The sequence below is a fragment of the Zingiber officinale genome, chromosome 10B (genome assembly GCF_018446385.1).
Source record: "Zingiber officinale cultivar Zhangliang chromosome 10B, Zo_v1.1, whole genome shotgun sequence".
NCBI classification, from domain to species: Eukaryota; Viridiplantae; Streptophyta; class Magnoliopsida; order Zingiberales; family Zingiberaceae; genus Zingiber; species Zingiber officinale.
Window position 1 is genome coordinate 30,352,234 of NC_056005.1, and position 25,630 is coordinate 30,377,863.

The window sequence follows — 25,630 nt, forward strand, 5'->3', positions numbered from 1 at the left end:
AGAAATTTCGGCAGCATCTCCCCTGTACGGCGGACAATATGAAACTTTCTACATATCACATATACATCAGCCACAGGCGGCTGGAATGATAACAAAAAAATAAAGACAAACACCACGCAGTTAATAAAGATATCCAGCCTCTGGCTGTCACAACCACGCAGTTAATAATAGTAAACAACAACAATAGGACTCTGACTCGAAATCCACCCTACTCCACTACATTCGTAAAGCTCAAATCCAACGAACTCACCTCTTCTGCCGTCTAGGCAGGCATATAGTAGAATAAAAACCAAACCATCCAAAAATCCATCAAACGGTAACAATCCGTACAATATCCATAAATAAAATCCAAAACAAAACTAAAACATAGTCTGATGGAAGAAAAACCAAAATAAAGCAAATAACAACCTAGTAGAGAACTAGCTCTACGTGCAGATGGGGGGCCAGCGACTGGAACTGCTCCGGACAGCCTCAACCTGAAAATATATCAACAATGGAGGCGGGGTGAGTCCAACACTCAGCAGGTACAACTGATATGCATAATAAAACAAATAACAGACAACACTAATCATGCGTACAGTCTCCTGAATATGAGGAGGATAAATGCAACTGAAATGAAATCAGAAGATAACTGTACTGACCGGATCAAAGTATAAAGGTAACAGGTCGTCAGACCGAGTGAGTCATAATCCTGTATGCATGTCAATCAATGCATCCAAACAAATGCAGCATATAAGTGCAGCAATCACAAGCAAATAAAAATGCAATAAATGCATATGTCAACCCCATACTCTGAAATCAATGCTCCTGTGCAATGACAGAGTAAACGGGATGCTGTCGGAGTACTCCTGTCCTGTGACCCCAAATCATAAATGGGGGAGCTCAATGCTCTCATCTCCCGGTACACGATGACGGGGAGGATATCTCTGCCGGCTACCACGCTGAGTCTCCTGACCAACGGAGCCAAACAAAGTCCACCATCTGCCGGCTACCACGCTGCTACCCTAAATGCCAACGGAGCCAAACAGAGCGGAACTGACTGCCGGCTACCACGCTGAGTCGCCTGACCAACGGAGCCAAACAGCAGAACCGCCACACACCAGCCAGATATACAAATCCATGGGTGATGTGTGCAGTACATGTAACTGGCGATGAGCTCAACCAAAGTAGAGCCGACAATCGCACAGCATGCAATCATGATGCATGATACTGAACATGGCAATCTCATGAATAACATGGCATGATCCATATAAATAGATACAAAGTGTGTACCACAAGAAGACGTATCAAATAGAAGGTACACAAATCGAAGAGGGTATCAAATAAACCCTAGATCCAGAATATAACAGAGCATGTGGTTAGGTCACTACCTAAGGCATATGTGATCAGGTAGATAATATGCAATGCAGAATAAATAAACAAACAACATGTACTAATCATGTAGTGACCAACCGAAATAAACAAGTAACACAATTACTGTTATATGTTAAACATATTATCATGCATATCAAAAGACACAAGTCAAAGTACCCGCCTCCAATAAAGTGGTCCAAATCCAATAATTGAGAAACACGTCTCGCGTCAAGCTCCTGTATCACCAATATTTAGTTTAGCAACTTCTATCACACATTAGTTAGCTAAACTAAATCCTAATCGAATTAAGAAATTCCAAATTAGATTAACTCAACATAATCCTACAACCATGAAATCCACAATTATACTCACAACCATGCATTTACCTTAATCCAAAACTCACCCAATTGCGTATGCCCGACTGTTGAGTCACTGTCGGAGACGCGTGCCTTGGTGATATAATGACCGGAACTAGAAGTTACTGCTGCGGAAATAAACAGTGACAGAATCCACTGTGATCAGCCAACAACTCAATGCAACATCCCCAAATTATATTCACATACCTACTCAAATCTGCCTCTCCTAACCAGTGCCCCTCGTTCCCTCTCTGTCGGTGGCTAATGGAAGAAGAAGCCGGCAGTGGAGAAAAGAACCAGGGCCCAGCGTCAACAATCAACCGATGGGGAAGAGGCTCGGTAGAATCCTGCGACCACAATGACCACAAACACAAGAAGCACCTCCGGCGATGAATGATGGCAGTCGAGTGATGATGGCCGACGATCAGGAGGTAGAACAGTCGGTCGGCCCTTGCTCTGCCGGAAGAAATAAAGAGAGGTGAAACATAAACTTGGTCGGCGCTAGGGCAGAAGAAGAAGAAAAGAAGAAGAGGGGAAATCAGGTTCGGTGAGGGAGAAGACGAGAAGATAAAGGGATTTGCCACAAACCCTAGGCCACGGCTGAGGAGAGGGAAAACTGTCGCGGTGACGGCGCTGGGAACTCCACGGCAAGGCTAGGGCAGAGGATGCTGTCCTCGTGAGGGGCAAGGGATGAGGAAGAAGAAGAGAGAACCGCCGAGTAGCCGGCGGTTAGGGCTCTTGGCGTCGGGTTCGGGAGTGAGGGAGAGAAGAGGCGCGCGGAGATGTTTCGGCGAGAAAGAAAACAGAATAAGAAATAAGAAAAAGAGAAAAAGAATTTAAAAGGAAAAGGAAAAATCAACTTTTCCTCATTTAAACGGGGTAACCTAAACAGGCTTTTCCGGACCCCGTTCTTATCCCCGTCAACTCGTCCGTACGAGCTCCGAAAAATTCCCAAAAAAATGTCCAAAATTCTGAAAAATTCCTTTATTAAGATTCGCCTATTTTCCGGTATTTTACATATATTTCCATTACATGTTTACATTGCTAGCATAGTCTTAAGTTGATGTTTTACATGATAAATCTATTTAAAAATGCATGTCATGTACATTTTCTGAATTATGTGTTTTAGCGTGAATTATTGTCAAGTGCGAGTTTTGTGTTTTCATAAGCAGTTTTTGAAAAGCATATTCTTGTTTTAATGCTTGTTTTGTGAGTAGATGGTACTTACTAAGCATTCGCTTATAGATTTGCATTTCCTTATACTGCAGATAAAGGTAAAGGAAAGCTCGAGTTGGAGGAGACAGCAGGAGCGATATTTTGTGTGTGTGTGTGACAAAATAGTGGAAAGATCTGGGAACTTGTTATTATCAGTTTGGAATATGTTAGAACTTGATGCTAAATTATGTTTTAACTTGCTATTATCAGTTTGGTAGTAATGTGAGTGGCAAAGAGGAAAGATTTAGGGTCTCCCCAAAGGGGAGGACCTCTCTTCATGCAATGGAAGAGAACCTTAACCCAAAGATGAGTACAAAGGGGAGAACAACCTTTTTTTGTAGAGCAGGGTGTGACCCCCCACACAACCCGCGACACGACCGTGTGGAGTCACACGACCGTGCACCTCTCCCTCTCGGCCTAGGTGACACAACCGTGTGGATTCACATGGTCGAGCACCTCTCCCTCTTGGCCAAGGAGACATGGCCGTGTGGATTCACACGACCGAGCACCTCTCCCTCTCGGCCAAGGAGACACGACCGTGTGGATTTACACGGTCGTGCCTCTCTCCCTCTTGGCCAAGGTGACACGACCGTGTGGATTCACATGGCCGTGCACCTCTTCCTATTGGCCAAGGCGACACGGTCGTGTAGATTCACACGGCCAAGCACTGCCAAGGTGACACAGTTGGTCATCGCCACACGGCCAAGTAGCACTCCTTCCCAGGTAAGGCTACATGGTCGGTCAGGGCCACACGGCCCAGACCCATTAGAAGCTCTAGACTCCCTTCCAGCTGTAACGACCCAATTTTTCTTATTTTGAGTTCTAAATATCTTTGAAAATGTCTGAAAATACTTTTAAAATATTCTGGAGATTTTTAGAAATTTTTAGAGTATTTTTATGTAATTTTTGGAGGTCGTTTAGTAGGGTTACAAAAAGAAAGAAGTTTTGATAAAAACGTTGAAGGGGAGACTCGAACCCGAGACCTTGACCCGAGCCGAATCTCAGCCGAACCCAGCCAACCAGCTGAGCTACCCGGTTTTATTAACCTAGTATGGAGAGAAATAGATTTAAGCATAGTTGGAATCGAATTTAAAACTAAGTTATAAAGGGGTTAAGTGTTTACCGTGACCTAAACCTAAGTTTTCCTCTCTTTTCTCTCCCGACGGCGCGATTTTCTTTCTCGGGCGAAAAAGGGGCGACGGCGCTAGGGCTCGTTTCCGGCGGCCGGCGAGGACTTCTTTCCGGGAGTTGTTCGCGGATTCGTGGTCTCCTCGTCAAGGAGAACACGCGGATAGGAAGGGATCGCCGAGACCTTCACTTCATCCAAACCGTAGAGCACTTCCCCTTCGGTTGTAAGTTCAAGAACCCAAGGTGAGTTGCTTCTCACCTGCAGTAGGAGTAGTTCCGATTCATTTATGTTTTCTGGTTGCTTGAGTTTCCTGTGAAGCATGCTAGGGTTGCTGTTTTAATGCCGTGTACTCTAAGAAGTTAGACAAAATCCTTTTGTGAAGTTTGATCTGTAAAGAATTCTTCGATTAGACTTAACAAAGGCTTAATACAAGATTTTTGATCTCTAAGCTATGAAGAACCAATTATAGTTCCTGTGGTTTCGGGTTGGTTTATAATGGTTGCTGCCATAATTGTTAAATCCGAATATGCTAGGTGGATTATGGGATCATTTTATGGTTGGGTAAGTCAGATTTGAGTTTGTGCCATGCAATGGGTGTAGATCAACCTTATTTGAGAGAGTCCTGTTGGTTTCTTTTAATGGCTTAATTTATTTCCTTAAGTTTAGAACCATGTTAGAACAGTTTGAAGTTAAAAGAGTAGTTAAGGAAATATTTTGCAATGAGCTAAGTTTTGGTTCCTTATATGCTTAATGTGCATGCTTAAAAGTATGATAATAGCAGCATTCGTTTAATTGATAACTACATTAAAGCCTTAATCAGAATGCTCATGTTCCTTTACAAGTTTTATTAGTTTTGGCTTGGTTTTAATAAGCAATGAATATGGGATAGCTTGATTAAATTTTGAGCTTGTAGTTAGTTTTCTGTATTGCTGTTAGAAGTTAAAAAAAAAAAAGAGACCAAAGTCTTAATAGAATCCCTAATCTTTTTAAGAATTGAGATCAGTAGCATATCAAGTGCTCAAAGAAATGCCAAGGCATTTTATCAGAAGAAGTATTTAAAGTAAGATATAAAGAAAAGTATTTTATTTTTAAAAAGGGCATGTACCGGACACAAGGTCCAAGGGATGGGCTCCAAGTTGCCCCTAGACATAAGGTCTAGAAGTGTCTTAATGGTTTTGGGATTAGCTACCTCAATTCTCATTAAGAAAGGCGCGCAAAGTGGTACAATGCCGGGCCCAAGTAAAGTTGAGTATTATTTTAAAGTATAAAAGTATTAAATTTGGAAACAAATAGAACAAGTTTCTTTTATCTAAATTGAAAGATTCTAACAAGATAGATTGTTGTTTTCCTTTAGAGATGCATGATGTAGTTCATTTCTATTTCATGTTGAGCATGTACCTCCTGTTTTCTTTTATGTATATGCATTTCTTATCGGATTTTGTGAGTAGAAAGCACTCACTAAGCTTTTAGCTTATAGATGCTATTTTTCCTCCTACTGCAGATATGGATAAAAATAAAGGAAAGGCTAAAGTGGCTTAGAAGAAGACGACAAGGAGACGATGATGGTGTGTGTGTGGTGGCGGATATGGAAGCTTGGGATCTAGCTAATAAATTGCTGCAAGTTAATTTATTTAGTTTTCTTCTTAAATAACTAGGAGAATTTAGAGAAATACAGATTCTGATACTCTTTCTGTTTTGCTGTTTTGAAGTGTTCAAATGTTTTGTTTTTGTTTCTGTTGGATTTCTGGAACCATTCGGATGGTTAAATGCATGGTTAAATGTTTTATGGAAGAAAATGCATATGAAAATTCGGTTTTCATTGTAAAGTAGCCTCAGGTGATTGCTGGTATGTTTATGAGTTTGCTCTATGTAGGAAATCGCCATGTATGCTATTCCGTTGATTGTGTTAGATGTAAGATTGGTAGGAGTATATGCTAAATATTAGTAGGTATTTACAGATATAACATGTGTAAGTTGCTTTAAATTCTTAATATGAGTAAGTGATGGAATTATGAATACTATAACATGCGTGAGCTTCCTTTGGTGATAAATACAGCATGGTAAAGGTCTTGCAGATTTTGGTAATTGCTTAGCATGTTAGTATTATTATATGAGTTTTGTCCTATGGAAGCATTTAGTATAATGTTCAGTTGTTTGAAACATGCGAACAGTAAGTTTAAATTGCAGAATGAAAACTATCTTCCTTTAATAGATGCAAGTTAGGAAAGTTGTAGCAAGCAGTGAGAGTGGTTAAGTTACATGTGTCTGTATGCTATGCTTGTTGTCTCATTTAATTGCATGTTTGATCCTGTGAAAAGATAAACAAGAAAGAAAAAAAAAGTATCAAGGAATTTTATGCTGCTATTTAGAGACATGTTCTGATATATGATATGTTTTCCAATAGTTTAAAATATCTCTGGTCTTAAAGTAAGTAGTACAGTAGTTAGTAGAATCAGTAGCGGTCACCCTCAGAGTAGTAGTAAGGAGGGTGGTCATTACAGTTGGTATCAGAGCAGGTCCATTTTCCAGCAACACACACACATCAGCATCAACCTTGCCGTCTTCAAGTAAGAAAGTATTTAAGTTCTTTCTTTATTGCTTTCCTTTATTTACATTATTATTTGCAGTATGGATTGATAGTTATAAGTGAATGAGTAAGATAAGAGTTTTATTCTTTTAGCTATTTCCTTTCTTAATATATAAATTGGTATGTTTAGAAAGGGTAGAGAAATCATCAAATTTTCTTATTTGTTTAACTAGATGTCGAGAAGAGGACGTCCCCGTACCGCTCGGGTTGAGGACCAAGTTCAGGAGAATGAGGTGCCAGGCTCAACTGAGCCCAATCTTTCTGAAGTTGTTGCCCAACTTCAGAAACAAGTAGCAGAGCAGCAGCAAGTAATTGCCAATCTGATGGCAAATCAACAACCAGTCCCTCCTACTCCTCAAACAGTAACTGTGGAGACTCCAGTGGTAACTGAGGTTCCACCAGCTGCCCAAGGAGTCGTCACAGCACCCCAGAGACAAGAAGCCTACCTCATACAGTGGCTGAAACTGAAACCAGAGAGCTTCTCAGGCACGACTGAGCCCTGGGATGCCCAGGCTTGGTTCAAGACACTGGAGAGCACCATGGAGCTTCTTGACTGGCCAGAAGTCGAGAAGGTCAAGTGTGCCTCCTTCTGCCTGACTGGAGACGCACGCATGTGGTGGGAGAGAGTCAAAAGCAAGAGGGCAATCAATCAGATGAAATGGATTGATTTTGAGACAGAATTCTACGACGAGTTCTTTCGCCAAAAGATCACCAACAAGCACTACGAGGAGTTTATGGAGTTCAGACAGGGGGATCTGACAGTAGAGGAAGCAGTTAAAAGATTCAACAGGCTAGCTCGTCTCTGCCCAGAACTAGTAAGTACAGAGAAGGAGCGAGTCAGACTAATGCTCAGAATGCTGAAGCCTGTGATATCACTTAATGTGAGCAGTGGGACTCATCAGCCCATGACTGGAGAAGAGTTGGTCAGTAGAGCCTTAGTAGCTGAGCACTACCTGAGCAGCATGAAGGCACAAAGAGAGCAACACAAGCCAATCAAGATGGAGACCAAGACTGGGGGAAATCAGAAACCCCAGTCAAATAATCAGAACTGGAAAGGCAAGGGCACTAAAAGAAAGCAGTGGGATTCAGGAAGTAACCAGAAGGGAGGACCAGAAACCAAACAGACTAAGCTCCTTCCCTGTCCTAAATGTGGGAGAACACATCCAGGAGCCTGCCTCTTGGGTAAGACTGGATGTTATTCTTGTGGTCAAGAAGGACACATGGCCAAACAGTGTCCTAACAAGTTCAAAGCACCTCAGCCACAGCCAATACAATATGGAGCCAAGCCTCAACTACATTATATGCCTGCAACTCTGGAAGGACCTCAGATCAGTCAAGGAAGGTTGGAAGCTCCACCAATTCCAGCCTTTGACAATGCCAGAGTATTCTCCCTTACCAAAGAGGAAGCTGCTAGTGCCTCCACGGTCGTAACAGGTCAAGTAGTTATTTTTCAGCATATAGCTACTGCACTATTTGATACTGGGGTGACCCATTCTTTTGTATCCATACCTTTTGCCAAAGAATTACAGGTACCTACAGAAAGCATGAATTCCAAGTTCCTGACAACCCTACCTTCTGGGGAAGTCAGTGGCTTCGGTCTGTACCAGTCAGAATTTCAGACCGAGAGCTATGTGTTAATCTGGTAGTCCTCGCTATGCAGGATTTCGATATCATTTTGGGTATGGATTTCCTCAGCAAGTACAGTGCTTCAGTGGACTGCCGCAGAAGAAAAGTAATCTTTAGTCCAGAAGGTGAACCATCCTTTGAATTTACAGGAGTACCAAAGAGGAAGACCCAGAAATTCCTCTCTTCTCTCACAGCTCACCAGATGTTAGCTAAAGGGTGTGCTGGTTTTCTTGCATTCATTGTGAGTACAGAGGAAGAAGAAAGACCTAAGCAGGAGGAAGTTCGGGTAGTCTGTGAGTATCCAGAGGTATTCCCAGAAGAGCTACCTGGACTACCTCCCAACAGAGAAGTGGAGTTTGAGATTGAACTGGTTCCCGGTCCAATTTCAAAAGCTCCATATCGCATGTCTCCAGCAGAGCTAAAAGAGTTACAAGAGCAACTTCAGGAGCTACTTGACAAGGGTTTCATACGCCCTAGTCACTCACCATGGGGAGCTCCTGTGTTGTTTGTCAAGAAGAAGGATGGATCTATGCGGATGTGCATAGATTATAGAGCTCTGAATCAAGTGACCATCAAGAACAGGTATCCACTGCCCAGGATCGATGATTTATTTGATCAATTGAAAGGGGCAACAGTGTTCTCCAAGATAGATCTGCGCTCTGGGTACCATCAGTTAAAAGTGAAGGAGAGTGATATACCCAGAACTGCTTTCAGGACCAGATATGGACACTATGAATTCGTGGTCATGCCTTTTGGTGTGACTAATGCACCTGCAGTCTTCATGGACTTGATGAATAGAGTGTTCAGAGAATACCTCGACAAGTTTGTCATTGTGTTCATAGACGACATTCTAGTCTATTCCAGAACTTCAGAGGAGCATGACACGCACTTGAGAATAGTTCTGCAGACCCTTCAACAAAAGCAACTTTATGCTAAATTCTCAAAGTGCGAGTTCTGGTTGGAACAGGTGGCATTTCTAGGTCACATTGTTTCAAAAGAAGGTATTCAGGTAGATCCAGCCAAAGTAGAAGCGGTCAGCAACTGGAAGAGACCCAAGAATGCCAGGGAGATCAGAAGCTTCCTTGGTTTAGCTGGGTACTACAGGAAATTTGTGGAGGACTTTTCCAGGATAGCCTCTCCACTTACAGCCCTCACCAGGAAGGACAAGAAGTTTGAATGGTCAGATAAATGTGAGCAGAGTTTTCAAGAACTCAAGAGGAGACTGACCAGTGCTCCTATATTGACTGTTCCAGAGGATGACAAGAGTTTTGACATCTACAGTGATGCTTCCAAGATGGGCTTAGGAGCTGTACTCATGCAGGAAGGAAAAGTTGTAGCTTATGCTTCCAGACAACTCAAAGACTATGAGAAGAACTACCCCACTCATGATCTTGAGCTGGCAGCTGTGGTCTTTGCACTGAAACTCTGGCGACACTATTTGTATGGAGTCCGGTGTAGAATCTTCACAGATCATCGAGTCTTAAGTACTTCTTCACTCGGAAGGACTTAAACATGAGACAGCGCAGGTGGCTAGAGTTGGTCAAAGATTATGACTGTGAAATCCTCTACCACCCAGGTAAAGCTAATAAAGTGGCGGATGCACTAAGCGAAAGTCCAGTGCATCCTTGATGTCCTTATCATCATTAGCCCCGCCACTGCGGAAGGAGTTGTCAGATTTTGGACTTGAAATTATTTATGGGCAACTTTCTGCATTGACCCTAGAGTCAACCCTGCTTGAGGATATACAGAAAAAGCAAAGTGAAGATCCAGATATCCAAAAGATCAAGCAAGGAATACAAGAAGAAGGAAATTCAGAATTTCGAGTATCAGACAGTGGAATTCTTTATCAGGGAAATCGCCTTTGTGTTCCCAATGATGAAGAGCTGAGAAAGAGAATTTTAGAAGAGGCCCATAGTACGCCATATTCTATGCATCCTGGTTCTACCAAGATGTACCAAGACGTGAAACAGAAGTTCCGGTGGTCCGGACTCAAAAGAGATGTAGCTAAACATGTCAGAGAGTCAAAGCAGAACACCAGAGACCAAGAGGAGTTTTACAACCTCTTCCAATACCAGAGTGGAAGTGGGAAGACATATCCATGGACTTCATAACAGGTCTCCCAAGAACCACAAATGGATATGATGCGATATGGGTGATAGTGGACAGATTGACCAAGTCTGCTCATTTTCTAGCCATCAAAGTGTCTCACTCTATAGAGCAGTTAGCACAGCTGTATGTTAAAGAGGTGATCAGACTTCACGGAGTTCCCAAATCTATTATTTCTGATAGAGATGGGCGCTTCACCTCTCACTTTTGGGAGTGTGTACAGACTGCACTAGGCACCAAGCTCAAGTTCAGCACAGCCTTCCATCCTCAGACTGATGGACAGACAGAGCGAGTAAATCAGATCCTAGAAGATATGCTCAGGGCTTGTGCACTAGATTTTAAAGGCAGTTGGTGCAAGTATCTGTGCTTAGCTGAGTTTGCCTACAACAATAGCTATCAGGCTACCATCAAGATGGCACCATATGAGGCGTTGTATGGCAGAAAGTGCAGATCACCTATATGCTGGCAAGAAGCAGGTGAAAGAAAAGAAATGGAAGTAGAGCTGGGCATTCAGACAGAGCTGATAGATGAGACCACTCAGGCCATTCAGAAGATCAGACAAAGAATTGAGATTGCCCAGAGCAGACAGAAGAGTTATGCTGACACACGCCGAAGGCCATTGGAATTTCAAGTAGGAGATTCAGTTTTCCTCAAGGTCGCTCCTATGAAGGGAGTGATGAGATTTGGCAAGAAGGGCAAATTAAGTCCTCGTTATGTAGGACCTTACCTGATCATAGAGAGGATTGGGAAAGTAGCTTACAGACTGGACTTACCACAAGACATGTCAGCAATACACAATGTGTTTCATGTCTCCATGTTAAAGAAGTGCCTCCATGACCCTAGCCAAGTGATTGAGCCTCAGTCAGTGCAGATCCAAGAGGATCTTAGTTATGAGAGTAGACCTACACAGATAGTGGATAGAGCAGTCAAGAGGCTAAGGAACAAAGAAGTGCCACTGGTGAAGGTCGTCTGGCAGAACCAGAAGCACGAGGAAGTCACTTGGGAACGAGAGGACAGTATGAGGCAGAAATATCCAGAACTATTCTAAGTTCGAGGACGAACTTTTTATAAGGTATGGGGAGTTGTAACGACCCAATTTTCCTTATTTTGAGTTCTAAATATCTTTGAAAATGTCTGAAAATACTTTTAAAATATTCTGGAGATTTTTAGAAATTTTTAGAGTATTTTTATGTAATTTTTGGAGGTCGTTTAGTAGGGTTACAAAAAGAAAGAAGTTTTGATAAAAACGTTGAAGGGGAGACTCGAACCCGAGACCTTGACCCGAGCCGAATCTCAGCCGAGCCCAGCCAACCAGCTGAGCTACCCGGTTTTATTAACCTAGTATGGAGAGAAATAGATTTAAGCATAGTTGGAATCGAATTTAAAACTAAGTTATAAAGGGGTTAAGTGTTTACCGTGACCTAAACCTAAGTTTTCCTCTCTTTTCTCTCCCGACGGCGCGATTTTCTTTCTCGGGCGAAAAAGGGGCGACGGCGCTAGGGCTCGTTTCCGGCGGCCGGCGAGGACTTCTTTCCGGGAGTTGTTCGCGGATTCGTGGTCTCCTCGTCAAGGAGAACACGGGGATAGGAAGGGATCGCCGAGACCTTCACTTCATCCAAACCGTAGAGCACTTCCCCTTCGGTTGTAAGTTCAAGAACCCAAGGTGAGTTGCTTCTCACCTGCAGTAGGAGTAGTTCCGATTCGTTTATGTTTTCTGGTTGCTTGAGTTTCCTGTGAAGCATGCTAGGGTTGCTGTTTTATTGCCGTGTACTCTAAGAAGTTAGACAAAATCCTTTTGTGAAGTTTGATCTATAAAGAATTCTTCGATTAGACTTAACAAAGGCTTAATACAAGATTTTTGATCTCTAAGCTATGAAGAACCAATTATAGTTCCTGTGGTTTCGGGTTGGTTTATAATGGTTGCTGCCATAATTGTTAAATCCGAATATGCTAGGTGGATTATGGGATCATTTTATGGTTGGGTAAGTCAGATTTGAGTTTGTGCCATGCAATGGGTGTAGATCAACCTTATTTGAGAGAGTCCTGTTGGTTTCTTTTAATGGCTTAATTTATTTCCTTAAGTTTAGAACCATGTTAGAACAGTTTGAAGTTAAAAGAGTAGTTAAGGAAATATTTTGCAACGAGCTAAGTTTTGGTTCCTTATATGCTTAATGTGCATGCTTAAAAGTATGATAACAGCAGCATTCGTTTAATTGATAACTACATTAAAGCCTTAATCAGAATGCTCATGTTCCTTTACAAGTTTTATTAGTTTTGGCTTGGTTTTAATAAGCAATGAATATGGTATAGCTTGATTAAATTTTGAGCTTGTAGTTAGTTTTCTGTATTGCTGTTAGAAGTTAAAAAAAAAAAAAGAGACCAAAGTCTTAATAGAATCCCTAATCTTTTTAAGAATTGAGATCAGTAGCATATCAAGTGCTCAAAGAAATGCCAAGGCATTTTATCAGAAGAAGTATTTAAAGTAAGATATAAAGAAAAGTATTTTATTTTTAAAAAGGGCATGTACCGGACACAAGGTCCAAGGGATGGGCTCCAAGTTGCCCCTAGACATAAGGTCTAGAAGTGTCTTAATGGTTTTGGGATTAGCTACCTCAATTCTCATTAAGAAAGGCGCGCAAAGTGGTACAATGCCGGGCCCAAGTAAAGTTGAGTATTATTTTAAAGTATAAAAGTATTAAATTTGGAAACAAATAGAACAAGTTTCTTTTATCTAAATTGAAAGATTCTAACAAGATAGATTGTTGTTTTCCTTTAGAGATGCATGATGTAGTTCATTTCTATTTCATGTTGAGCATGTACCTCCTGTTTTCTTTTATGTATATGCATTTCTTATCGGATTTTATGAGTAGAAAGCACTCACTAAGCTTTTAGCTTATAGATGCTATTTTTCCTCCTATTGCAGATATGGATAAAAATAAAGGAAAGGCTAAAGTGGCTTAGAAGAAGACGACAAGGAGACGATGATGGTGTGTGTGTGGTGGCGGATATGGAAGCTTGGGATCTAGCTAATAAATTGCTGCAAGTTAATTTATTTAGTTTTCTTCTTAAATAACTAGGAGAATTTAGAGAAATACAGATTCTGATACTCTTTCTGTTTTGCTGTTTTGAAGTGTTCAAATGTTTTGTTTTTGTTTCTGTTGGATTTCTAGAACCATTCGGATGGTTAAATGCATGGTTAAATGTTTTATGGAAGAAAATGCATATGAAAATTCGGTTTTCATTGTAAAGTAGCCTCAGGTGATTGCTGGTATGTTTATGAGTTTGCTCTATGTAGGAAATCGCCATGTATGCTATTCCGTTGATTGTGTTAGATGTAAGATTGGTAGGAGTATATGCTAAATATTAGTAGGTATTTACAGATATAACATGTGTAAGTTGCTTTAAATTCTTAATATGAGTAAGTGATGGAATTATGAATACTATAACATGCGTGAGCTTCCTTTGGTGATAAATACAGCATGGTAAAGGTCTTGCAGATTTTGGTAATTGCTTAGCATGTTAGTATTATTATATGAGTTTTGTCCTATGGAAGCATTTAGTATAATGTTCAGTTGTTTGAAACATGCGAACAGTAAGTTTAAATTGCAGAATGAAAACTATCTTCCTTTAATAGATGCATGTTAGGAAAGTTGTAGCAAGCAGTGAGAGTGGTTAAGTTACATGTGTCTGTATGCTATGCTCGTTGTCTCATTTAATTGCATGTTTGATCCTGTGAAAAGATAAACAAGAAAGAAAAAAAAAAGTATCAAGGGATTTTATGCTGCTATTTAGAGACATGTTCTGATATATGATATGTTTTCCAATAGTTTAAAATATCTCTGGTCTTAAAGTAAGTAGTACAGTAGTTAGTAGAATCAGTAGCGGTCACTCTCAGAGTAGTAGTAAGGAGGGTGTTCGTTACACCAGCTCTGCTTGGCTCCATGTCACATCCTATCAGTTGAAACAAATTTAGGGTAGGTCTCTGAACCGAGCAGTATATAATGTAAGTATAAAAAAAACAATGAAAGAGTAACGTTTGCATTGTAAGGTAAGGCCACTCAAGGATGGGAGCATTACATGATCATTTGTTGATATGGCTCGATTCGAGCGCCTGGACCCTATCTGGGCACCTCCAACGTGGCAAACTCTATCTCCACATAATGGCCATGCAACGGTGTGAATTTTTTATACACTCTCGGGCGCCCGGACTACTGCTGACGTGGACCCAAAGTTGATCCACTATGTCGAGACACCCTTTTGGCACCAAAGTGGACCGAGTGCTCGGACCATCTTGTTCGGGTGCCTAGATGGTCCAAGCACCCGGACCAACTGGTTCGAGAGCCCATATCAGTTAGCTATATGTTGTTCATCCCGCGCCTTCTCCGGTCGCTTGAGTGATCCTCTGGCCTTCTAGAGTTGAGCTCACCCAAACCCAACTCCAGCATTCTCTCCTCGAGCAGTCTTCCACTCCGGCTTCTGGTCCTTCAGAAACGTTGTGCGCTTCCTTCTCGTCTGCCAGCGTACTCTTCCATAGTACTTCATCCCTCAAATGCACCATGTCAATTGACTCTCTTCCCGTGTCATCCTTCTGGCTAGCTGCGTCTTCCACTCTACTTTTTGTGTTCATAAGCTCCTGCATACTTAGAGCCAAGGATCAAATACACAAAACCTAACTTAACTTGATTGATCATATCAAAACCATCACGGGGTACTTACAATATTCTCCTTTTTGATGTGGATCAACGTAAGTTAAATTAGGGTAAACTAAAATAGTAAACTAATAAATATGTAAATTAAAGCATTAAATATACAAATTAAAACAACAATTAAAAAAAATGTGCTTCCCTCTAGACTTAACTTTTATTTCTCTCCCTTAGATCACATTAAAAATAGGGGTAAAATATCAAGAAATATGTTGAAAAAATTTATAAGAGCTACATACACATTGATGAATATTTAGAAAAAGTATGGGATTTATTTTTCAAAAATCTAATTTTACCATTTAAAAACTCATTTTTCTGAAAAAAAAATTAAATTGTTATTATTCTTGGAAAAATTCTAAAATTTTTTATCACTATTAAACACAATAATCCAGAAAAGGGATAAAATTTTCATGAATAACCATAATAGATATATGCAATAATAAATTATTTTATACAAATATATGTATTTTCCAAAAACATGGTTTATTTTGAGATTGAAAAATATTATAAATTTTTATGAGTTTGTAAAATGGAAAGTATATCTGCATAAAAAATAATTTTTTTAAAATTGAATATTTGAGAATTTTTAATATTAAAAATTATCATTTTGACAAAAATTCAAAGAAAATTAAATAATAGTTAAAAAATTTCAAATAAATTTTCTTTGATAGAGAGCATGATGTTTTATCATAGAAAAATAAAATTTTCAAAAATAACTCTACAAAATAATTTTTAATTTTAAAAATATGATTTTTATTGAAAAAACCATAAAAAATAATATATCCGTCAAAAAATTTAAAATTTTTCCAACAGATAAGTTAATAAAATCCTTTTTAATAAAAAATTAAGATTTAATAAATTTCAAATAGAAAGGATTTGAAAAAAATTATTTGAAAAAGTTAGATAATTTTACACATGCAATGAAAATATTAAAATAAATAAAAATTAGAACATGCATGAAAATTTAACCTAAGCACAATTTTGGAACATAATATAGGTTCCTATCTATTGAATTAATTAGAAATTTTCTTGGTATATATTTTCTTGTTACTTTTCGGATTTGATCCTTATGGAATCTATAATACCAATTTAGCCCTTGATAATTTCTTAAATTTGAAATTTGAATATGCAAAAATTTTTAAAATTTCAATTTGTTCTTTTAACTTAGCATTTTTAATTTTCAATTTATCAAAATTCTCTACTAGACATGATTTTGCGAAGATTATTTTTATTTCTTGATTTTCCTTTTTCAATTTTTCATTTTTTATTTTGAGTTTACACATTGATTTTTACATGAATTTTATTCCAAAGTATAATTGATCAGGAGGTAAGAGATATACCTCACTTACCATGTCGGATCTGAAACTAGATTCTCCTCCTACATCGTTGCATTTATCTGATGTGGCCCCCCTTCATTGATGCTAGCTTCTGAGTTGCTTGGTTCTTCGTGACTAGCCATAGTGTAAGTCCAGCATATCATAAGTTTTTATTTCGAACTCGGATGATGAACTTTCATCCCAAGTGGCCTTGAGATTCTTGTGCTTGATTCATCTTGGCCCTTTGTCTTTCTCCTTCTTGAGCTCTAGGTAGTCCTCCTTTATATGTCCTTCTTTTTAGCAATTGTAGTATCAAATCTTTCTTTTGTTTCTTGAATTTTTTCTAGTTTGCATTTCTTTAAACTTGTTAGATTTAAAAAACATTTTAAACTTCCTTACCATATAAGCTTCTTGGTCTGCATCCAGATTTAAGTCTGACTCGGGTTTGTTCTTCTTGTTGGCTTTCAGTGCCAAATTCTGACTTGACTCTTTTGTTGTACCTGCACATCTAGTTTCATGTAATTCTAATGTTGAGAAGAGTTCTTCTAAGGTACTTATCTCTAAGTCTTTAGAAATGTAATAGGTGTTTATTATTGAGGTCCACTCTAGAGTTCTGGGAATGCATTGAGCACGTAGTAGACTGAGTCCTAGTTGGTTACCGTTTCACTGAGATTGATCAGTCTGATGATTATCTCCTTGATCTTTGCTTGTAGTTGAGCTACCTTCTCACCTTTTTCTAAGCGGAGGTTCGTTAGCTTACTCCGAAGAATATCTCATCATGCAAGCTTTGCTTCGGAGGTGCCTTTATGGAGCTCCATGAATGTCTCCCAGAGTTCTTTGTCTGAGGTGTAGCTTTGGATACGATTAACTTCTTGAGGCGGTAATACAGTTAGTAAATGATATTCCACTCTGCTGTTGGCTACGAAGTCACTTTGTTCCTTCTTCATCCATTGATTTTCTTCTTTCTCTTCTCCTTATTGATCCATAGAAACTATAAAACTAAACTTTATTATTAAAATAATTTCAAAATTTGTTCTTAGAAATACCTCCATTCGATATTTCTAGTATGTGAACTCCCCCTCAAACTTTAGTGGGTTGAGGCTTGGTCTGTCCATCAATTTCTTTGCATCGATCCACGGTTAATTCTTCTAAAGTATTCTTGCTTTGATACCACTTATAGGTCCCTGGGTGGCCAGCAAGAAGGGGCTGAATTGAATGAAATTACAAAAGTATTCTGTCTTAATCTTTGCACTAAGTTAGACAAACACTTATTAAGAAACAGAAAGTTAAATGCATAAAATACAAAAAGAGACAAGAATATTTACATGGTTTGTAATCAGAACATTATTAATCCAAGGTAAATGTAAATCATTAAAATTTCCTTCTGCCAAAGGAGGAGTATCCTCTTATAACATTGAATGCTCAGAAAAGTAAAGAACAGAAGTAGAAATTGAAGTATAGAACTCGTTTACAAGTGTTGTGTTGAACTACTGAGACCAGTGCTCTATTTATAACCTATTGGTCAAATCTGACCATTTGCTGACATGGCTCAGTCTGGGTGCCAGGATCTTATCTGGGCACCCCCTAGCGTGGCAAACTCTATCTTTACGCAATGGCCTCACAATGGTACGAAGATACTTTTTTATGCACTCTCGGGCACCCGAACCTGCTCTGTGCGCCTAGACCGCTGGTGACATGGACCCAAAGTTGATCCACTGCATCGAGGCACCCTTTCAGCACCAAAGTGGTCTGGACACCTAGACCATCTTGTCTAAGCATCCGAACGGTCTGGGCGCTCGGACCAACTGGTCCTAGTATCTGGATTGGTTAGCCATGTGCTAACCATCCAACGCCTTCTCGGGTCACTACCTTCTTCTCCAGTTGCTTGGGTGATCTTCTGGCCTTCTAGAGTTGTGCTCACCCGAACCCAACTCCAACCTTCTATGCTCGAGTAGTCTTCTGCTCCAGCTTCTCATCCCTCGGAAATGTCATGCACTTCCTTCTCATCCGCCAGCGTACTCTTCCGTAGCACCCCATCCCTCTAACGCACCGAGTTCATCGGCTCTCTTCCTGTGTCATTCTTCTCGCTAGCTATGTCTTTTGCTCAACTTCTTATGTTCCTAAGTTCATACACACTTAGACACAAGGATTAAATACACAAGACCTAACTTGACTTGATTAATTCCATCAACACCACCATGGGGGTACTTATATTATTGTCTTTTCTTACTCATGCATCATTATACTACTATACTAATTTTGTGTTGTAGAGATATTTTTTATACTAAGAAAACTAACTCTATTATATTGAATCTGATGGGATTGGTCAACCAAATAAGAGGTTTAGTTGACCAAACCAAGCTGATGTGGTAGGGTTCAGATCATGTAAAGTAAACTTGGAAGTTAGGCAAATCGGTCGACTGAACCTAGGAATCAATCGACTGAACATTAAATGCAATTTATGATCAAAGCTGGTAAAGAAAGAATTCAGTCTAATCGATCGACTAAACACAGTGATCAGTTGACCAAACAATAAATGTAATTAATGGAGCGAAGATCGGATCTCGGTAGAGAAGGAAGGACACATGATCAGTTGAATGAAGGCTTTTTCAATTGATCAAATGTAACTTATAAAAGTACATCTTGAGCTCTGAGACAAAGAGAACTCTAGGTGACAATTCTAATCTCTGATTCATTCTCTCTGCTATACTGTTGTTCATGCAGGTTACCACAACTCTTCTTTGAGAAGATCTCCAACAACCTTATTACTTTTCTATTTCATTGTTGTTGGTAAATTCTTTTCATACTTGTATTTATACCTGTACAATTTTGCTTCCTCTAGAAGAACTACTATTAGTGGATTACTCAACGAGTACAGTTAAGGATTGTGGGCCTTGGAGTAGTAGTCACGAGACTATGAACCATGTAAAAACAAAGTTGTACTTTACTTGCCACTTCTATTCACTTTGATTTAGTTTTACAAAATGAAAAAGACTTTTAATATACGATATCCCCCCTCCTCTATCGCTATTCTGATCTTTTAATTGGTATCAAAGCCAATCACTCTAAATTAACTTAACCATTTTTTGAGCATTTTAAAAATCTTTTCTTTTATTTTTGTAAAAAAATTAATTTTATTTTTGTTATATTCTATTTTCTCCTTTATCTCTTACTGTTAATCCCAAGATAAAGGTCTTGAAGATTTTCTTTGGTTATCCTTCTTTTTGTGAGAATGTCAAACTCCTACCAAGAGGGCTACAGTATGCCCTCCACTGTATTGGTGCAATATCCCATGGGTCAGGTTGACCAAGTTGACTAAGCTTGAGTTGGCTCAAGCTTGAGTCTTGATGTTTAAGTTTCATTGTTTAACAATACATGGAGATTGCAGATGCAATCATCTGATTGGAGAGATTGTTAATATAATTCCCCTTTAGTCAAAGACTAACTAGTTTGATGTGAAGAAGAGTCAAGTAGGTCAAGGTTGACTGGGAAAGTCCTAACTGAAGGTTAGGCAAGGGAAAATTCTAGTGAGTGAAGTCAGGTGAAAGACCTAGTGAGTGAAGCTAAGTAGTTGAAAAATCTTGGTGAGTGAACCCAGGTAAAAGACCTAGTGAGTGAAGCTAAGTAGTTGAAAAATCTTAGTGAGTGAAGCTAGGTGAAAGACCTAGTGTAATGACCCAATTTTCCTCATTAGGAGTTCTAAAAGTTCTTAAAAATATTTAAAAATATTTTAGAAATATTCTAGAAATTTTTATAAAATTTTAGAGTATTTTTATGTAATTTTTGGAAGTCGTTTGGTATTTTTACTAAACGAAAGAAGATTCGACAAAAAAATGTCCAAGCCGAGAATTGAACCCACGACCTTTGACTCGGTCAAAACCCGGCTGACAAGGTGGGCAAACAGATTTTTCTGTTTAAAAAAGGTAGAGAATTTATTTAAGATAGTTAACATAATATTGGATTATAAAAAGGATAAGTTGATCTTGGATTTGTCTGTTTAGAAAAGGTAGCGAATTTATTTAAGATAGTTAACAGAATATTATAAAAGGGATAAGTTGATGTTGGATTTGTCTGTTTAGAAAAGGTAGCGAATTTATTTAAGATAGTTAACAGAATATTGGATTATAAAAGGGATAAGTTGATGTTGGATTTGTCTGTTTAGAAAAGGTAGTGAATTTATTTAAGGAGTTAACAGAAATATTAAGTTATAAAAAGGGATAAGTTGATGTTCTGTTTTCCCGTGACTTAAACCATTCTCTCCTTCTCTTCTGCGTACGATGGCGGAGCTCGGGCAGAAAATGAAAGGGAGTTAGGGCATCATCTCCGGCGGTCGGCCAAGGTCCTAGAAGCCCTTTTTATTCAGTTGTGAGTCCAAGAAGCAAGGTAAGTGCTTCTCACCTGCAGTAGTAGTTTCGGACCTTTGTTCTTCTTGAATTCGAAGCATAAGAAGCGCTTATAGTGCAGAGTTTTAATTAAGCCTATAGTGCAGATTTTAATTAAGCTTATAATTTAGATTTTTATGTAGAGCTTATATTGCAGATTTTAATTAAGCGCTTATAGTGCAGATTTTTAATTAAGCCTATAGTGCAGATTTTAATTAAGTTTATAATGCAGATTTTTATGTAAGCTTATAGTGTAGATTTTAATTAAGCCTATAGTGCAGATTTTAATTAAGCTTATAGTGCAGATTTTTAATTAAGCTTATAGTGCAGATTTTAATTAAGTTTATAGGTGCAGATTTTAATTAAGCCTATAGTGCAGATTTCAATCAAGCTTATAGTGCAGATTTTTATGTAAGCTTATAGTGCAGATTTTAATTAAGCTTGTAGTGTAGATTTCTTAGAGCTTAAAATACAGATTTCTTTAGAGCAGATTTCTTTAGAGCTTGTAGTGCAAATTTCTTAAGAGCTTATGGTGCAGATTTCTTTAAAGTTTATAGTGCATATTTTTTGTGGAACTTGTAGTGCAGATTTTTGTTTATGCATTTCAAAGTTAGAATTTGTTTAAAATTTTTAGTTTTTAAAGAAGCATTCTTTTATTAGAGGTATTAACAAGTATAATAAAGATAAAGAAAAGAAAGAAAAAGGCCAAGGCCTTAAGTAGATCCCAAAGTCAAGACTTTAGGGATATTTGGCATACAAGGTGCTCATTAAAATGCCGAGACATTATATATTAAAATTATTAAAAGATAACAAGTATTTTACTTTTATCAGTGACACTGTGCTGGACTCTCAGTTGTCCATGGATTGGGCTCCCATAGTCGTCCCTAGGTTTAGATAACCGAGTAGTAACGACACGGCCGACGGTCGACGGTCGACGACCCGAGGGTCGCCAAATGGGCCGCCAAATGGGTCGGGTCGTTACAAAAGTAAAAGCAAGTACAGTTGTCGGGCCCAAGAAGAAAGTTGATTATTATTTTAAAGTATTAAAGTATAAGTTTTCAAACAAAAGAAATAAGCTTCACATAAGTTTTAAATTCAGCAAGTTTAGCTTTCTTATATACTGACATGTTGTTTAGATTTGCTTACATGTTTAGTATTTCAGTATGCTATGTTTTGTTTGCTATTAGATGAGCATTCAGTTTCTAGATTTCTTTCAACTTACATGCATACTCAAGTTTTGTGAGTTAGATAGCGCTTACTAAGCAATTTTGCTTATAGATGCATTTCCTCTTACTGCAGATAAAGGAAAGGAAAAGCTATAGTAAAGGAAGGTGACAAGGAGGTGCGGATGGATGTGTGATGCCTGGACTATAGAAGCCTTGGGATTTAGCATAAGAATTTATTAACAAAGAGTTGAGTAGAATGTATTAGATGAGTCATTTAGTCTTCCGTTGCTAGTTAATTGTATGTTTTGAGTTCTCCGAGAGTTTTAGGAATTTCTATCAACATGTGAACAAGGATAGTTAAGTAAAGTTAGTAGTCTAGTAGCCCTCCGCCCTCACAGACCAGTAGTGAGGAGGGTGGGGTGTTACAAGTTGGTATCAGAGCAGTTCCTATTCTCCAACATCACACATCAGCACCAACATTGTCGTCTTCAAGTAGGAAAGTATTTAATTTTTAGTATGCTTTTCTTTATTCTTTACAGTAAAGAGAAATCCTTAGAAGTATTAGATTATATGTACAGAATAGGGAGATGTTTAGAAGTGCTTATAAAGTTAAGAATTCTGCTTAGTTTCTTTTACATAACAAGATGTGTTCTGGGATGGTGGTATGATCCGGGTACCTAAGCCCGGTGAGCGCGCCAGAATCAAACAAGATGTGTACTGGGATGGTGGTATGATCTGGGGACCTAAGCCCGGTGAGTGCGCCAGAATCAAACAAGATATGTTCTGGGATGGTGGTATGATCTGGGGACCTAAGCCCAGTGAGCGCGCCAGAATCAAACAAGATATGTTCTGGGATGGTGGTATAATCCGGGGACCTAAGCCCGGTGAGCGCGCCAGAATAAAGGGGAACTCCGGTCCTAAGTTCGGACCCCTACCAACCTAGCGCTAGGGTAGTTGTCTGATCAACAACTTATGTTACGGTACTACTAAGTGCAACTAGGCCACCACAATAGTATGTTTATAAGTATGCATGCAAGTATGTTCAAGTCATGTTATATTTATATTTTCGTTTATGTTTAGGTCCACGTTATATTCATGTTATGTTCTTGCCTATGCATATGGACATGCTTGTGATCGAGTCTATCATTATGTTTAGTTCATCTACCATGCTTACGTTTATGTTGTCATGCTTATGTCACTGCTTATGCTTATGTTCATTGAAAGTAGGTTAGGAGGTCATAAGATACCTTTGATGTGGTTTTCCTTAGTACATTAGATTATGGAAGCTAACTAATGCATGTACAAGGTAGAGAACATGCTATAGAATTATTCTAAGTTCGAGGACGAACTTTTTATAAGGTATGGGAGATTGTAATGACCCAATTTTCCTCATTAAGAGTTCTAAAAGTTCTTAAAAATATTTAGAAATATTTTAGAAATATTCTAGAGATTTTTAGAAATTTTTAGAGTATTTTTATATAATTTTTGGAGGTCGTTTGGTACTTTTACTAAACGAAGGAAGTTTCGACAAAAAAATGTCCAAGCCGAGAATTGAACCCACGACCTTTGACTCGGTCAAAACCCGGCTGACCAGGTGGGCAAACGGATTTTTCTGTTTAAAAAAGGTAGCGAATTTATTTAAGATAGTTTACAGAATATTGGATTATAAAAAGGATAAGTTGATCTTGGATTTGTCTGTTTAGAAAAGGTAGCGAATTTATTTAGGATAATTAACAGAATATTGGAATATAAAAGGGATAAGTTGATGTTGGATTTGTCTGTTTAGAAAAGATAGCGAATTTATTTAAGTAGTTAACAGAAATATTAAGTTATAAAAAGGGATAAGTTGATGCTCTGTTTTCCCCTGACTTAAACCATTCTCTCCTTCTCTTCTGCGTATGATGGCGGAGCTCGGGCAGAAAACGAAAGGGAGTTAGGGCATCATCTCCGGCGGCTGGCCAAGGTCCTAGAATCCCTTTTTATTCGGTTGTGAGTCCAAGAAGCAAGGTAAGTGCTTCTCACCTGCAGTAGTAGTTTCGGACCTTTGTTCTTATTGAATTAGAAGCATAAGAAGCGCTTATAGTGTAGATTTTAAATTAAGCCTATAGTGCAGATTTTAATTAAGATTATAATGCAGATTTTTATGTAGAGCTTATATTGCAGATTTTTAGTGCAGATTTTTAATTAAGCCTATAGTGCAGATTTTAATTAAGCTTATAATGCAGATTTTTATGTAAGCTTATAGTGCAGATTTTAATTAAGCCTATAGTGCAGATTTTAATTAAGCTTATAGTGCAGATTTTTAATTAAGCTTATAGTGCAGATTTTAATGAAGTTTATAGGTGCAGATTTTAATTAAGCATATAGTGCAGATTTCAATCAAGCTTATAGTGCAGATTTTTATGTAAGCTTATAGTGCAGATTTTAATTAAGCTTATAGTGCAGATTTCTTAGAGCTTAAAATGCAGATTTCTTTAGAGCAGATTTCTTTAGAGCTTGTAGTGCAAATTTCTTAAGAGCTTTTGGTGCAGATTTCTTTAAAGTTTATAGTGCAGATTTTTGGTGGAACTTGTAGTGCAGATTTTTGTTTATGCATTTCAAAGTTAGAATTTGTTTAAACATTTCAGTTTTTAAAGAAGCATTCTTTTATTAGAGGTATTAACAAGTATAAGAAAGATAAAGAAAAGAAAGAAAAAGGCCAAGGCCTTAAGTAGATCCCAAAGTCAAGACTTTAGGGATATTTGACATACAAGGTGCTCATTAAAATGCCAAGGCATTATATATTAGAAGTATTAAAAGATAACAAGAATTTTACTTTTATCAGTGGCACTGTGCTGGACTCTCAGTTGTCCTTGGGTTGGGCTCCCATAGTCGTCCCTAGGTTTAGATAACCTTGTAGTAACGACACGGCCGACGGTCGACGGACGATGACCCGAGGGTCGCCAAATGGGCCACCAAATGGGTCGAGTCATTACAAAAGTAAAAGCAAGTACAGTTGCCGAGCCCAAGAAGAAAGTTGATTATTATTTTGAAGTATTAAAGTATAAGTTTTCAAACAAAAGAAATAAGCTTCACATAAGTTTTAAATTCAGCAAGTTTAGCTTTCTTATATACTGACATGTTGTTTAGATTTGCTTACATGTTTAGTATTTCAGTATGCTATGTTTCGTTTGCTATTAGATGAGCATTCAGTTTCTAGATTTCTTTCAGCTTACATGCATATTCGAGTTTTGTGAGTTAGATAGCGCTTACTAAGCAATTTTGCTTATAGATGCATTTCCTCTTACTGCAGATAAAGGAAAGGAAAAGCTATAGTAAAGGAAGGCGACAAGGAGGTGCGGATGGATGTGTGATGCCTGGACTATAGAAGCCTTGGGATTTAGCATAAGAATTTATTAACAAAGAGTTGAGTAGAATATATTAGATGAGTCATTTAGTCTTCGGCTGCTAGTTAATTGTATGTTTTGAGTTCTCCGAGAGTTTTAGGAATTTCTATCAACATGTGAACAAGGATAGTTAAGTAAAGTTAGTAGTCCAGTAGCCCTCCGCCCTCACAGACCAGTAGTGAGGAGGGTGGGGTGTTACACCTAGTGAGTAAAGCTAGGCAGGTGAAAGTCCCGGTGAGTGAAGCCAGGCAGTGAGAAAATCCTGGTGAGTGAAGCTAAGTGAAAACCCTAGTGAGTGAACCTAG

General features: G+C 38.6%; 1 protein-coding gene across 1 annotated transcript in view; it reads right to left on the reverse strand.

Moving 5' to 3' along the window:
* Positions 1–459: 459 nt before the first annotated feature.
* LOC122029058 overlaps positions 460–25,630 on the reverse strand; it is a 34,511-nt gene continuing 9,340 nt past the window's right edge. Inside the window, exons 2-6 of the mRNA XM_042588016.1 lie at positions 2,298–2,342; positions 1,921–2,165; positions 1,740–1,837; positions 1,535–1,589; positions 460–476 (exon numbers count right to left, since the gene is read on the reverse strand). Coding sequence (XP_042443950.1) covers positions 472–476; positions 1,535–1,589; positions 1,740–1,837; positions 1,921–2,165; positions 2,298–2,342 — 448 coding nt within the window. The 3' untranslated portion in view covers positions 460–471. The remainder of the gene's footprint in view (positions 477–1,534; positions 1,590–1,739; positions 1,838–1,920; positions 2,166–2,297; positions 2,343–25,630) is intronic.